This window comes from Micromys minutus (genome assembly GCF_963924665.1).
Source record: "Micromys minutus genome assembly, chromosome: 6".
In the NCBI taxonomy this organism is placed as follows: domain Eukaryota; kingdom Metazoa; phylum Chordata; class Mammalia; order Rodentia; family Muridae; genus Micromys; species Micromys minutus.
Window position 1 is genome coordinate 3,641,761 of NC_137975.1, and position 15,554 is coordinate 3,657,314.

The following is a 15,554-nucleotide window of genomic DNA, read 5'->3' on the forward strand; positions in this document are numbered from 1 at the left end:
TTGATTCCTTGACAACTGTTTGCAAAGATGTTATCTGCACCTGAGAAGCAGTTCCCAGGGAACAGTCAAAGCTAGATTATGTTTAGGCCTCACTTTTCCCATGAAAGGTTCAAGGGAAAAACTCTTGTGATTAAAGAGTGTGATATGTGACTTCATCTCCGATCCCCCTTGGAATGCTTTTGCACTGAGTTGTGTGGATGGTGAGGTGTGTACCATATCATGGGCGTAAGGAGCTCTGAATCATTTCAGTAGGTGAAGCAGGAGTAAATGTCTCAATGACTTTTGTAAGAGTTTTTAAAACACAAGAAAAGGATTATGTAAAACAAGAACATTTGACACTCTTCCTTTTTGTCTGTTGGGTGATCTGGGAAATGGAACCTCCTGTTTGTCTTCCAGAGGTGCCACCACAGTCCTAAGTGCCTACAGAACGCTTCAAACAAATGAGGGGCTTGGTGACTAGGAGTCCAAGCACCCTCACCCTCGATAAACACCCTCAGTTGGAAAGGATGTCTCCTACTAAAGGAGAAGGGGGCCACCAGCCTTTTTCCCAGAAGCCTTTTCTCCATGGGTTTGTCGGGCAAATGTTTTGCACGTGGCAGTAGACATGAGGCCGATATGATCATATGAAATTTATGGACATCTGATTTCCCAGCCTCTGATTCCCATAGGAAGTAATGCTTCCAATCTAATGCCGCTCCCTGGTCCCCTGACCGCTCAGAAGTCAGCTTGATAAGGTTTTAGAAACATTGTCATCACATGTAACTTCGCAGAAAGTTTAAAGTTGTACTGTCGTATTGATGTTGCATTGATGTTGCATGCCATGAGTAAATGTTAGCAAAATCTATAAATTCTAAGCTATGAGATTTCTCATGAGCAAAGTGGCTGATGATGTTTCTGATTACTTGCAAATCATAAATCCTGTAAAATACAAATATCTACCGTTTGATCCTTATTAAACATCTCTCTGAGACAGAATCTGACTCTGTCTCTATAAAAGAATCAGGGCTGTCATGAGCGCCGCCGCTGAGAAACATGAGGCTTGGCTACAATGGGCTGAGAAAAGGACGTTTAGACAAAATTCCTGTCTGTGACACTGTATAGCATCAGGGATCTGCTATGGTCTATTTTGACACTACTGTCAAAAACCTGACTAGGTCTCCTGGTAGATGCTGAGGTTGGGCACTCCCCAGCTATACTAGCTGTTAAGGAGGGAGACAACAAGAGCCGGCCCCAGAGTTCATGACCCTTTAGTTGTGCTGAGTCATTGAACCCTAACCTTCCCCCTGACCCCAACCTTCTCTTTTCCTAGTTCATAGATGTCGACAACTTCCTGACTAATCCACAGACCCTGAACCTAATGATTGCGGAGAACAAAACCATCGTGGCACCCATGCTGGAGTCCCGGGGTCTGTACTCTAACTTCTGGTGCGGAATCACACCTCAGGCAAGTCTTGGGGTTAACCAGTTGAAGCTGTGAATCTTGAGAGGGCAGGACTGTGGGTGCAGTAGCTCACTCTTTCTCATCTCATCTTTAGACATATGTGTGTTGCTGAAGCAAGCACTTTCAAGAAAGGAGGTAAATCTACATCAAAGACCACAGGCCAGTAGGCATTATTACCAACAAAACATTCTGAAAAGCTTATGTGCTAGAAACTTCAATTAACCACTAAAGTATAACAGAGTTCCTATCCCTTTTAACCCTTTCAGGAATTAATTTTAATTAATATTGATTAATAATATTAATTGATTAAATAAATACCAACATAAGAACACATTAGAGAAAGGTACAAAAAGGTATTTTTTAGAAGTTTAACAGCCAGATGTAAGCATCTCACCACAATATCAACACCATAGACAGAAACTTGCATTTCTTTAATGACTGTGTCATCCTCAAAGGTTATCTGTAATTTACTCAAACTTCCTATTACTCTGAACATTCAAGTTGTCTATAACAATGTTTAACAATTATAATTATCATCGTTACTGGTGCACAGTTTTTTGCTTCTATCCATGATCTCCTTAAGATATTTCATTGGATTAGTTATGTACCAGCTGGTTTTGTGTCAACTTCACACAAGCTGGAGTTATCACAGAGAAAGGAGCCTCAGTTGAGGAAATACCTCCATGAGATCCAGCTGTAAGGCATTTTCTCAACTAGTGATCAAGGGGGAAGGGCCCAGCCCATTGTGGGTGGTGCCATCCCTGGGCTGGTAGACCTGGGTTCTATAAGAAATCAGGCTGAGCAAGCCAGAGGAAGCAAGCCAGTAAGTAACATCTCTCCATGGCTTCTGCATAAGCTTCTGCTTCCTGACCTGCTTAAGTTCCAGTCCTGACATCCTTTGGTGATGAACAGCAATGTGGAAGTGTAAGCTGAATAAACCCTTTTCTCCCCAACTTGCCTCTTGGTCATGATGTTTGTGCAGGAATAGAAACCTTAACTAAGACAAGTTATTAGGTATTAGTCTTAGTTTCTGTTCTACTGCAATGAGCAGATACCATGACCAAGGCAACTTTTAAAAGAAAGCATTTAATTAAGGGCTTGCTTATAGTTTCGAAGTCATAGTACATGATTATCATGGAGGGAACATAGTACCAGGCAGACAGGGTGCTGGAACAGTAGCTGAAAATTTATATGATTCATGCATTGAAAGCAGAGAGAAAAAAGAGAGAAGAGAAGAGGAAAGAGAGATACAGAGACAGAGACGGAGTGGGGAGGCTGGGCCTCGCTTAGGCTTTTGAAACCTCAAAGCCCACCCCTAGTGACACGCCTTCTCCAATAATGTCACACCTCCTAATCCTTTCCTAACAGTTCCACTAACTGGGGACCCAACATTGTAAAATAAGTTTATGGAGGCCATTCTTATTCAAACCACCAGAAAAATGGAATCACTGTATCAAAATGTATTTTGATGGTCTTTGATAAACATCAACAAGTTTATTTTCATAAAGTTCTAATGATTAAAACAAACACAGAAACTTGCTTTAAAAAAAAACTGAAATTAAAAAATGTGAATTTCTACCACTTCTTTCTCTGTATTAAAATCTTAAATTTTAACTATCAGTTGCAGTAAATGCCAATGACTGTTTTATTTCAATTCTTAGTGAATTAGACACATAAATTAAACTGACCAATATAATATATTCCTATAAGACAAAACAATGTAATTAAGAGGAAATTTGTTTTTATGGCAAGTGAGCTAAACTCTGTCTCTTTATGTTTGGCTAAGCTTTTGATGAGGAATAAGACCAGTGTGTGATGGATACGTAATAACTTGCTTTTGCAGAGGGAACCTTAATTGGTAGAATGTTCTAATTTTTATGATATAAATAAATACTTTCATACAAAGAGCTGCAATGTAGCCACTTGATGAGATTCTTATTAAAAATACATAGTAGTGCAGGCATGGTAACCCAGTACTTACGCAAGAGGATGAGAGGCTCAGAGTGTAGGGCTGGGGAAGTGGCTTCATGTTTCCTGTATGTGCACAGGACCTGCCCATGTATAAAGAGCAGGCACAGTCCCGTGTGTGCCTATGGCCCCAGCACTACTGGGAGTGGAAACAGTAGCATCACTGCAGATTGCTAGTCACCAGCCCCACTCCAGGATCATTGAGATAACCTGTCTTGGGAGAATAGTGGAGCCTGATACCTGTTAAGGACAATATAGGCTCAGAACCTCCAGGATGAAGTTCTCAGCACAAATGGGATTTATTTTCCTCAGAGGGACAGGAAAAAGAGACAGAGACAGGAGATGAGGAAGAAGGAGAAAGGAACGAGTGAAAAAGAAGAGGGATTTATGTCTTGGAGAACAAAGGACTGCCTCTGGATAGAGAAGAGATACATATGGCCCATAGGCAAATGACAGTTTATAAAGGTAAAATGGAAAACTCTGTATTAGGATGAGATGTTTAATTTTAATTTGGCATGTAAGTTAGGTGAACCAAAGGGACATTTTGATTGTTGGACTTTCATACTTTGATAGCTGGTCAGCCTCAGGAGAAGGAATTGGCCGAATAAGGGAATAGACCTTGGTAGCTAGATTTAGGAGTGTCATTATAAGGGTTTTTATCAAGGCAGAGTGAGTGGGGCAGGGAGAAGGCAGAGCCATTCCCAGCACACTTGAGTTGGCAAGAGTCCTCCTGCCCTCCATGTGCGTTCATAGGTGTAACCAGACACGTGTTGCATGACAAGACGTTCCTGGGGGAGATGTTACACATATATCTACTCACCCCAAATACAGAGCCTGTGACAAACCAATGTACAAATCCAGCTAAATCTCAACTTGATAAACCATAAATTTTATTGGGATTTCTTACAGGAATTTAGGTGAGGGGTTAGTTACAGGAACAGAGGTGACTCAAAGGCAGCTGCATCACCAAAGCCCACCCCAGCCTTGGTGAGCATTCACAAAAGCTGGGAACCTGTACCACACTGCACAGCCTGCAAGTAGCTCAACAGGTTAGAGAGTGTCCCTTCTAAATGTCTCAGTTGATCTAAACCACCTCTACCAGGCAGCTTGTGAGGTTGGGATTCTGCTTCTCCCAGGCAGCTGGTTTAGTCTCAAAATCCTCTTCCCAGCTTGTCTTGACTTTTGAGAGAATTCTCTGCAGCTTGGCTAGTTGGAGAATGACTCCTAGCAGAATTATTGCCTACTCTGGCATGGAGGTACCTAGTGATTCTGATCAGTTTCAGGGACTTCCTGAAGATATTTTGAGTTTTTTCCCCTTCCGGCTTAAGAAGCTTCCCTGCAGACTAGAATTTTTCAATCTCAGGGGAAACTATTGTACTATACAGACACACATGCATACGTGCACACATTCACACACACACACACACACACACAGAGAGAGAGAGAGAGAGAGAGACAGAGAGACACAGACACACAGAGAGAGACAGAGACAAAGAGAGACAGAGAGAGAAACACAGAGAGAGAAACACAGAGAGAGATAGACAGAGTTTGATTCAAGGCCAGAGAGCACAATGGTGCATGTTTATAAATCCCAGAATTTGGAAAGCAGAGGAAGAGGGTCAGTAACTCATGGTCATTCTCAACTGCTTAAGGAAGTCAGAGTATAAGCTACATGAAATTAGTCTCAATCAGAACAGAAACAGAGAACAAGAGTTCAACGCTAGTTTAAACTACATTATAAAGCCTTGTCCCAAAAACCAGGTTCTCACCAGAGGAGTGTTAACATGACTTTGCTTTTACACATTTTAATCTGCCAACATCTAAAGTGGCTTGCCAGACTCCCGTGAATGCAGTAACCAGTGGCCCCAACATAGCACGAGCACTAGACCAGAGATTCCTGATTGTGACTCTATTTCTTGGTCCTAAGAAGTTTGAATAATTCCTACCATCTAGCTGACTGAGGACTTGACACGTTGATATGTAGACAGTTTATTCCATTTCTTGGGAGAAAACATAATATTAAGTTAGAATAAACTCTCCATTAACCATCTGCAATGTTCTACTAGGCAGGGCCACTTGAGGCTTGTTGCTGGTGAGTTCTGCTTTGCCACCAGCAACAGGGGTAGGAGGAGGTCATTCTGGTGACTGCAGCCTGCAAGTTTCTGTTAGTTCCTTATTAAAAGCAAGTTGGAGAAATGTGCTCACTTATTTTTCAGAGCAAAACTCAATTCTCTGAAACTTGGGCCAATTACAACCTTTCTCATCTGGTTTTGGCGTTCTTCCATTCCAGTCCATTTTCAACTTGGACAGGAACGGAAATGGCCAGTGACTTCATATGCTCAAGGCAGGCCTACTTTCCAGATCCTTTAAACACATCCAAAACAAAGCAATCTTGGCATAGTGTGGCTAATGAACCGGACTCATTAGCAATAAACTTCAGTGCTTCTGGAAGAAACAACTACTGTTGTGTCCACGTCTCTTAGTGAAAGATGTTGATTCTCTTTTGCTCTATGCTTGCTTCCTTTCCTACCATCCTCTCTCCCAGCATACTAAATGATTCATCAGCCACTTAAATTTTCCAAGTTTCTCATCCTATTAATCCTAACAGTCTGTAGGTAGCCTTGTGAAGAACCACACACACATACACTCATCCATGAAAGAACTCTCATAGAGATCCCATAGCTGGCAGGTGGTGAATCTAAGGTTAATTAAGACAAATCTAAGACTCTGTCTTATTTAAGGTTTTACTGCTGTGAACAGATACCATGACCAAGGCAACTCTTATAAAAAACATTTAATTGGGGCTGGTTTACAGGTTCAGAGGTGTAGACCATTACCATCAAGGCAGAAGTATGACAGCGTCTTGGCAGGCATGGTGCAGGGGGAGCTGAGAGTTCTACATCATTATCTGAAGGCTGCTAGCAGATTCTGGCTTCCAGGCAGCTAGGATGAGGGTCTTAAAGTCCACATCCACAATAACACACCTACTCCAACAGGGCCACACCTAAAAGTGCTACTCCCTGGGCAGAGCATATACAAACCATCATATATTCAAATCTTCCAAGTTCCAGTTTGTGGCCCTTATTGTAGGGGGTGTTGGGTTTAGTAGTCAGCTGAACTGTTCTATACCCTGAAATACCTTTGGTATATCACAGAAGTAGACAAAGGTGTGGTACCTGATGCGTGATGAAGATATCACAGCCAGAAACGTGCCATGAACAAGTAGGCATACTTAAATACTTAGAGCCTTGAGTGCCTAGTGAGCACTGTGTGCTCACAGTAGTCTTGTGAAACTTTCCAGTTGTCCCCCTGAGCCTGCATCTCCTATGGTATGTTTTTAAAATATTTTCAAGGGCTGGAGAGATGGCTCAGCGGTTAAGAGCATCGACTGCTCTTCCAGAGGTCCTGAGTTCAATTCCCAGCAACCACATGGTGGCTCACAGCCATCTGTAAAGGGATCTGATGCCCTCTTCCGGTGTGTCTGAAGACAGCTACAGTGTACTTACATTATAAAATAAATGAATATTAAAAAATAATAAAATGCCTTTCAAAGCTTCTACATATTTTAAGGTATATTGGATTTTTTTTCATGGTCTTTATGACTAGTACCGATGGAGTAGAGGTCCTCTAAAAATTCTGCACCTCACATGGGCTAAGCCTGTGCCATATCATCTATTAATTCTCCATCATTTATCTCAACCACAGCAGGTGCTCCATGAGTGTTTGTTGAATGGACAATTAAGTTCGAATGGGAAACAAGTAGAGTCACACCAATGCTATCAAAAACCACAAAAACAGAGGATTAAACTGTGCTCTCACTACAGAGGAAGTGTTAAAGTGGGGATCCCCCAAAAGTGCAGAGCTCTGAGAAAAAGACTGGGGTGTATATATAAAAATAATGTATGTTTCAAAAATGGCAACCAATGTAACATAGACATTTTATTGCTAGCCAGTACTGGGTGATGCTTTCTTGATGCTAGACATTACTCCAAGTAGTTTCATTTTACTTAATTATATGAGAAAAACCTCTGTGGTAGGTAATATAGTCTCTTTTTTTTCAGAGCTCAGGAAAGAGACTTAGCAAGGTCAGGTCAGGTGAGAAACCTATAAACAATAAGAAGCTGAAGAAAGGCTTGAACTCAGATAGCCTGGACCAGAACATGCGTCCATACTGGCCTGCTCTGGCTCCTCTTTGTTAATATTAGTCCTACGTATTTAATTACAAGTCAATATCCACTATACACTGTGAAAGTATTAAATCAACAGAAATGAAATAAAATGGTTCCCAAAGTTAAAACCCTCTATGTTTTAAGTGCACATTAATTTAATGAGCTCATTTAGAAATTTGTAGTTCACGGTAATGAAATGGCAACACTGGAGATTTCCATTGCCCTGTGATGCCTGGACAGTGATGCCTTCAGACGGAAAGACACAGTTTGTCTACTTGCTCTTTTCCAGGGTTTCTATAAGCGGACCCCAGACTACCTTCAGATTAGAGAGTGGAAGAGGATGGGCTGCTTCCCTGTCCCCATGGTCCATTCCACCTTCTTGATTGACCTCAGGAAAGAGGCCTCTGACAAGCTGGCTTTCTACCCTCCACACCAGGACTACACCTGGACCTTTGATGACATCATCGTTTTCGCCTTCTCCTGCAGGCAAGCAGGTATCGTTGGTGCTTGGCTATGAGCTGCCATAGAAACACCACAAACAACATACTTCTGTGTCCTGTGCATAGTTAAAAACACACCTACCTCAATTGTTAGCTGTGATGGATTGTTTGTAGTAACCATGCCAGGTCCTCTGTGTTGCTGTCCCTAAGCACCAAAGATCTCAAGAGCGGGGGGGGGGGGGGGCTGGCCACCACACAGGACTCCAGTCCTGTTTGGTGAGGATCTAAGTTAATGAAAAAGACAAGGATAATAGGGGCCTTGAGAAATCTCACTGTCTCTCCAGAACTAATGGCATTGTTGTTATTAATTACAAGAATTCTCTTATTAAAATGGAACCTAGAACAACACTGGTAAAACCTCCAGGCTTCACCCTTCATTCAGGTAGACACTGAGTTGTAGGACTATGCCCTGGTAAGAGTCCAGTCCATCCAGAAATTGAACTTAGCACTTCTATGCATGTGCCCTTTGTAGATTTATGTTAAGGCATAACATGATTTGACAGGGAGAGGTAAGCGGAGAAAGGGGAGGAAATTGGAAGAGGGAGAGAGAGAGAGAGAGTAAAAAAGAGAAATCAAGATGGAGCCAGAGAAAATAGACCTGCATCCTGGTGGCCATACCTGGCAATAGGTAGATAGGAATATTTTACGGAATTCTATAGATCTTCTATCTCATATAGATGTGCATTTTAAGTAATCTTATTGTGTAGAGGGTTTGTGGATTGAGAATCTACTATATAAACCCGTTTGAAAAGTTACTGGGCTCAAAGTGATGTTTGTGTTTGGCAGTGGAGGAGAGAAGACGCCGGGGAGGTAATTCCACCCAGGCAGGAGAAAGTAGGACAGGTGAAGTGAACCGCTTGGGAAGGGAATCATGTGGAGGGGGCGTCATGCAATCTGAGTAACAGAGTCTGTGAACCTGGCTCCATATTAAACAGCACCCACAAAGTGAGACTGTGGGGGCTGATAAAGAGATAAGCCAGATTCAGTTAAATATTTACTGCTACTCCCCTTTAGCCAGAACTTAGCAAGAGGTCTCTTCCTAACTGGTACAGCTCAGGATGTCATTGGTATTCTGTGCTGTAATTTTTATGACCAACTCTCTCACTCTTGAGAGCAGATATTGGAGGTAATCAGTGATCTCAGCCTCCATCTCTGTGGAAGAAGAGACAAAGCCAGACTTAGGTGCCTGGTGAGTCACTAGAAAATCATTGGCACTGGGTTTTGTGAGCTTCTTGACAAAGCTACATCAGTAGGAAGGAGAGGGGTTTTGGTTTGGTTTGGTTTTTTTGTTTTTTCTCTTTTCTTCCCCCTATTCCCTCAGGGAGAACTAATTCACAAAAACAGGTTAGGAAGATTCATGATGTTACTAAGACAAGCTGTCTTAAGTACCCCAGGACCTCCTGACAGCCATTGGGTATATTAGCACTGAATCATTTCATCTCTAACAAAATGAGTTTATAAACCAAGAAGATGGTGAACTATTGGTGCTTATGTTATGATGAAAACAATTTTGCCACTCTCCCTGACAGGTGGAGAGATTGCGAGAAGACGAGAGTATTGATACCAAATCCAAGCAATACACACATAAAGTCATAGATGTCCTGCTCCCTGATGTGTGTACTTTTGAAAAGAAGGAGACTATTTTTGGAGAAATAGTAAGGCTGGTGTCCATGTTTGGTAGAATAATTTAGACTATTTGGCCAGACACAGGCAGGCACTTAGAGGTCTTATGTTAAGGAAAGGGCGGGCGCTCCTCATATGGTCTGGAAAGTTGCACGATTGTCCACGTGTCCATGTTAATTGAAGCTCGATGTGTAATTTGCTGTGACATCTCCAGGGTTAGAAACAGAAGTGGGACCTTCCTGTTTCAGCAAGTTCTGCCAAGCCTTGGTTCAGATTCTGAAAAAAAGATGTTCTAAGAAACTAAGCTATTGATGATTATGGTGCTACTCAGTGCCTAACAGAGAGCTCCTTTACACCCATTGCACGAGGCATCTTTGTGACCCAGGAATTAAATGATGATATATCTATTTTAAACTAACACACGGATGTTAGGCCTAGAAGGCAGGCTATGCTGGAACTCTTCAACTTTGCTGTTTGCATGGCCTGTTCACCACAGATTTACGCATTATTTGTCAGGCTTCCCAGACATATTTACGAGACATTAAAAGCAGATATAGAAGCCCTAGGCTGTTCGCAAATCATTTGAGGGAAACAAGAAGCAGAAAAGGAAAGAGGCCGTACAATTATGCCCAGCATTATGTTGGACTCTATATTTGTTGGGGAGTTCAGATCATCAGCTGTGGAAATAATAAGTTTTTGAGAGCTATGAACGCCAAGGGCCAGAGTAGTGCTGACTACGCACAGGGCAGGAGAGAACGGCAGAAGGCTACTGTCTGGGAGCTGGGTGTAAATCAACCCAGGAACCACCTAGTCCATGACACATCTTGAGGCTTTTTCTTTCCTCCTTAGGTCCAAAGAAAAGCACTTGCCTCTACTTCGAGAGAACCTTGGGTGAAAAAATAGCTGTAGTTCTTTTGTTTTCAGAGTTCTGATGTTCTCTGGATGTGTATTGTTCATCAGAACATCATTTTTCAAATGTGCCAAAAAAAATCAAGGTGTCTCTCTGTATTAGGCAGGACCTTGGGACCACAAACCTTAACCCTGCATTTCAGATTATAGACTTTGGCAAAGGTGAATGGTAAGATGATGCATTCCCAGGGTTTGGGTAAGGCATCTAACCAGAATAGAGAGCAGATGGTCATAGAAGAGTCTCCATGGCAAAAATGAGGATAAGAACAAGAGCTCATCTCCTCCCATATAGCTAGTGATCATGGTTTCGTATCATGGCCACAGGAACCCTCTTTTGTACTAGCCAGGAATCTTCCAAAGAATTCATCCACTGTGAACCAAAGAAGAAATGTGAGTGATGGGCAGGCAGATCCCAGGGCAGGGATGGCAGTCCCAGGAACTAACAGCCTTGAGACTAAGCTGTAAGCTTCAGGTGGAGAGAGAAATTGGAACTGTCCCTCGGGGACAGAGATTTGGTACTAATAACTTACTATGTGGCCCTGGACCAGTCACAGCCCATGTCTGCTGTCTCATCACAGGGATTATTTATCAATTTTTGTGATTCATGTGTATGTGAACTCGGGAAACACTTCCCTTGTAACACTGGCCTCTCTTTCCCAGAGACTCACCAGAAACTGTTGTCACAAGATATTCTCAGAGACTTGGTGTAATTATCAATGCAGCTCCCTATTTTTTATCATATTATCCATGCACATAAGTTGAAAGACTCCAGTGACCTAAGAATTATTAAAATGAATGCTCTCAATTTATCACTCCTGAAGATGGGTACAGCAGCATTGCATTAGTATCTTTGTTTCTAAGTCACATGCACTCCTCTTTTCTTTCTTGCTATCTTTTCTTTGCCTTATATTTCCTCTCCAAAATCAACTCTTCATTGTAGAAGATAGTAAGTTAGCTCATTCCTTTGGCCAGGTATGTGGAAATACATTCTTCCTATCACCTTGTCCTGTTGATGTTATCTAATATGCTGGGTATTGCGGGTGGATAAACAGTTCAGTTATTAAGAACATGTGGTGTTTCTGCAGAGGACTTGGATTTGGTTCCCGACAGCCACATGGTAACTCGCAACTGTGTACCTTTAGTTCTAAAAGGTCTTGTGTCTTCTTCTGTCCTCCTTGAGCACCATGCAGTAGATGGACATACATGTGGGCCTTCACAAGTACACACAACTAATTAATTAAATATTTTTAAAAGACCTTCAGGTTTTTATTAAAATCATGATTCTAAAACACCAAGAGAAGCCATTTTTATTATACTCTAATTTTTTTATTTATTAAACTTAGTAATTCTGTGTGAATATGTGTGTATTTTGTGAGCATGTGTATAAAATAGATATCACTAATACAATTGAAAGCTAATTATTTATTTTCTCAAATCCTCCTAGAGTGTTCAGAATTATTAGCTCTCCACTTTTGCATGTTAGACAATTCCAAAATGTCTCTCTTGAAATCTAAAGAACTGTGATCTCTGAGCTTCCCCGCAATCCACTTGGGACTAAGTTTGCTTCTGTTGTACATCATCTTTCTTGTGGCTTAAGTCTCTCTTGTGCATGACAATACTCCCTCTTACTCGTCTCCTCTTCCTTGTGTTTCTCTTCATCTCGTACTAACTTTCTGAGAAAGTGTGATAGGGGGTAAATGTCCTACAAATTTGCATTTCACATTTGAGATTGCCTTTCTTATACCTGCTCACCTGATGGATAGTTTGGCTAATTATCATATCAACTTTAAATAAAAGCCTTGGGAAGTTAAATGGTAAGAGGGTTGTCCAAGAAGCCTAGAGAGGCAATGTAAACATTGTCATTTTCTTCCACATTCTTAGCTCATTACAACTTTGTAAAAAGTCACATTCTGGTTTGTATCCTCAGAAGTAGTCACATGAGCAAATAGCACTAGTGTATTCACTTAAACAAGTCAGAGGAGGTGACAGTACCTGGTGAGACCAGCCAGGATCAGTAAAGGTGGAAGACAAAGGCCCTTTTCTCTCCTTGTTCTTCTCTGTTAATGCCCTAAGACAGCTTCACTTGGCTTGGCAGGTGTTACAGCTGACTGCTGGAAATTTCATCTGCCCCCAATAAAGATGTCACTATGTAGATAATTTCCTCAGGAAAACACTGATGGTTGTAGCAATTAACAAACCAGAGACTTTAGTGCATGGTCCAGAGTTTGGCAGGTTTGTCCTTGCAACTAAGGAAGCTGGGTCCGTGGCTGGGACTGTATGAGGCCAACTTGAGTCTTCATTCTTAGCTGTCTGGCTGAACAGAGATGCTTTATAGTTCTCCCAGCTCACTGGTGGGACTGTGGATACTAATCCTGAATACAACAGAAGTCAGACATTACTGCCCATGCTATATGTGCTTAATAAGTTTTAAAAGGAATGCCTTTTTTAGTCATTACTAATTTATTCTTGAAATTTTTGTTCATTCTAAATCCATGCCAGCACAGGACAAAATAATAATAAAACCAAGAGAAATCATGGGAAATGACAAATTTCCTCTGTATTTTTTTAAATATTTTGTTTTTCATGGACTTGGCTTTGGCCTTAATAATCTGTCAGCCTTATAGGCTCTCCCTGCATGCTTTCATATCAAATATGGATTTCATTCCTTGTTCTCTTTTTATTTCCTGCCTGTGGATTAGAGTGACCCATTCTGCTCTCTGGAATGGGAATTTCTTCTTCCTGTCGGATTGCTTCATGCCTTTACAGTGTCCATTTCAGGCCACAAATGTGTTGTTTTTCTTCAGAAAGAAAAACCAATTTCCTCTGGTCTGAAGAATGGCCAAAGGTTTTTAAGAGCACCCCCCATTCAATTTCAGTATTTTAATAAAAGAATATTGTAAAGCTCTATAGAGAACTCCCCAGTCAAGCCAAATGGATTCCTGTCAATCCCAGGGAGCCTCCCTCTCTCACGAAGTGTGTTTTTTGATTGGTTGACTCTATTTTTTCACCTCTCCAGGCATCCAGATGTACCTGTGCAACAAAGAACACTATGGCTATCTGCCCATCCCTCTGAAGCCCCACCAGACGCTGCAGGAGGACATTGAGAACCTCATCCATGTGCAGATAGAAGCAATGAGTGAGTGACCCAACAACCTGGGCAACAGTGCCTAGCTCGTGTGACCAGGCCAACTGTGACCAGCCGTGGTCAGCCCTAGTTCTCTGCTTCTCAGACTGACATTTCATGGTTATCATTCTGTCCTGGCTGAGGTTCAAACATTCATTTGCCCTTGAATTCTTAAAATTTTCCATGAGATATAAAAGATACAGATATGACAAGGTCAGCTTGGCAGTGGTGGTGCACACCTTTAATCTCAGCCCTCAGGAGGCAGAGGCAGGCACTCACTGAGTTCAAGGTCAGCCTGGTCTAGAGAGAAATTGCCAGAACAGCCAGGTTTACAGAGAGAAACCCTATTTCAAAGACAAACAAACAAAACCAACCCCAAATATGATGAGGTCATTGTTCTCAGGGAACTTCCTATTTTGGTAGATAGCTAGGTTCATGAGTAAATATTTGTTCTATAATGCAGTAACTGCTATAATAGTGCTATGAAAAATGTATTTAAATCTTATCTTTGCTACTTTCTAATTATATAACTCTGGGCCTGTGGGAGTGCACATATGTGTGCTTGTGCATGTGTGTGTGTGTGTATGTGTACTAACACAAGAATAGCAATTATAACTTTAACTTAACAATAGCTTATGATGTAACATATACAGTGCTGAATAATTTTTAGACACTCAGTAATCATCACAATAACTCCATGATGGGGAATTATTATTCCCAAAATAACGCTGAAGAAATTCAAATATAGGTGAGTCTATTATTCTACTAATGGCTGATTAAGTTTTGAATCAAACGTGGCACCTGCAAATCCTGTTGCCTCAAACACTGGGTTGCCATTGGCACTGAGTCTAGCTCGGTTTTGGAATTGATGTGTTTAATTATCAGTAGCTAAACTTACTGGTGGCCAAAGAAGAAAAACTAACTGACCCATCAATTCTGGAGAGTGTACTGCTAGCAGCATCCCACGGGAAATCTTTTCTGCATCTCATCACAGTGGAGGTGGGTAGGAAGCAACAGAGAGTGAGGCCGTCACCCCAGTAGCACATAGGTGCTGTTTCTGTCTCTGTTCACTTGTCTCAGACCTTGGGGACGAGGTTATTTTATTGTCTTGTGTCTCAAACACTTCACATAGTGCTTGGCATATGGAATGTTTCCTGAATGTACGATCAGACATTGAAAAAATTAATAAGGTTAATGGAGACCATATTGTCAAGGGAACTGAACTTGGAGCACTAAAAGTCATCTTGAAACCAGGCTTTGTCACCTATGAGGAGAGAATCACTTTAGTTTTGATTTTGTTCTTTCTTGTAAAGTGAAGGATAACTAACTTTGAAGAACCAAGAGTGATGAATGATGTGTATATAATCAGCTTAATAATAAAATAATAAAGTGACAGTTATATGTCCACACACATAATGAAGTGTGACAATTATATATGCGTACATAACAAAGTATGGCAATCATATATTACATATATAATCAGCTTCATAAAATAATAGTGTGACAATTACATGCATATAATCAGCCTTATAAAATATGAATTGAACTGTGACAATTATTATGACTCCATCATACTCTTTATAAAAATGATAACCCTTATTATTGCCATTGGACGGCTTGACTCCCAGGCACATGGCAGCTCACAGAGTGACCGACCGGACCTTGTGCTCATATACCTGCATGGGAAATGCTCTCCTACATGTGGTCAGTAGCGATCTTAATGATATAGTTTATGCACAGTTCTTTCTCTAGCCAGGTAGACTTCATTTGAGAAGATCCTATGAGTTCTAACTTTCGCTCTGCTCACCCGACGCATGGCC

General features: G+C 41.4%; 1 protein-coding gene across 1 annotated transcript in view; it reads left to right on the forward strand.

Moving 5' to 3' along the window:
* COLGALT2 (collagen beta(1-O)galactosyltransferase 2) overlaps positions 1-15,554 on the forward strand; it is a gene marked incomplete at both ends in the record, with an annotated part of 103,792 nt that overhangs the window by 64,792 nt on the left and 23,446 nt on the right. Inside the window, 3 exons of the mRNA XM_080917621.1 lie at positions 1,310-1,444; positions 7,868-8,072; positions 13,627-13,746. Of these exons, the coding sequence (XP_080773747.1) occupies positions 1,310-1,444; positions 7,868-8,072; positions 13,627-13,746 (460 nt within the window). The remainder of the gene's footprint in view (positions 1-1,309; positions 1,445-7,867; positions 8,073-13,626; positions 13,747-15,554) is intronic.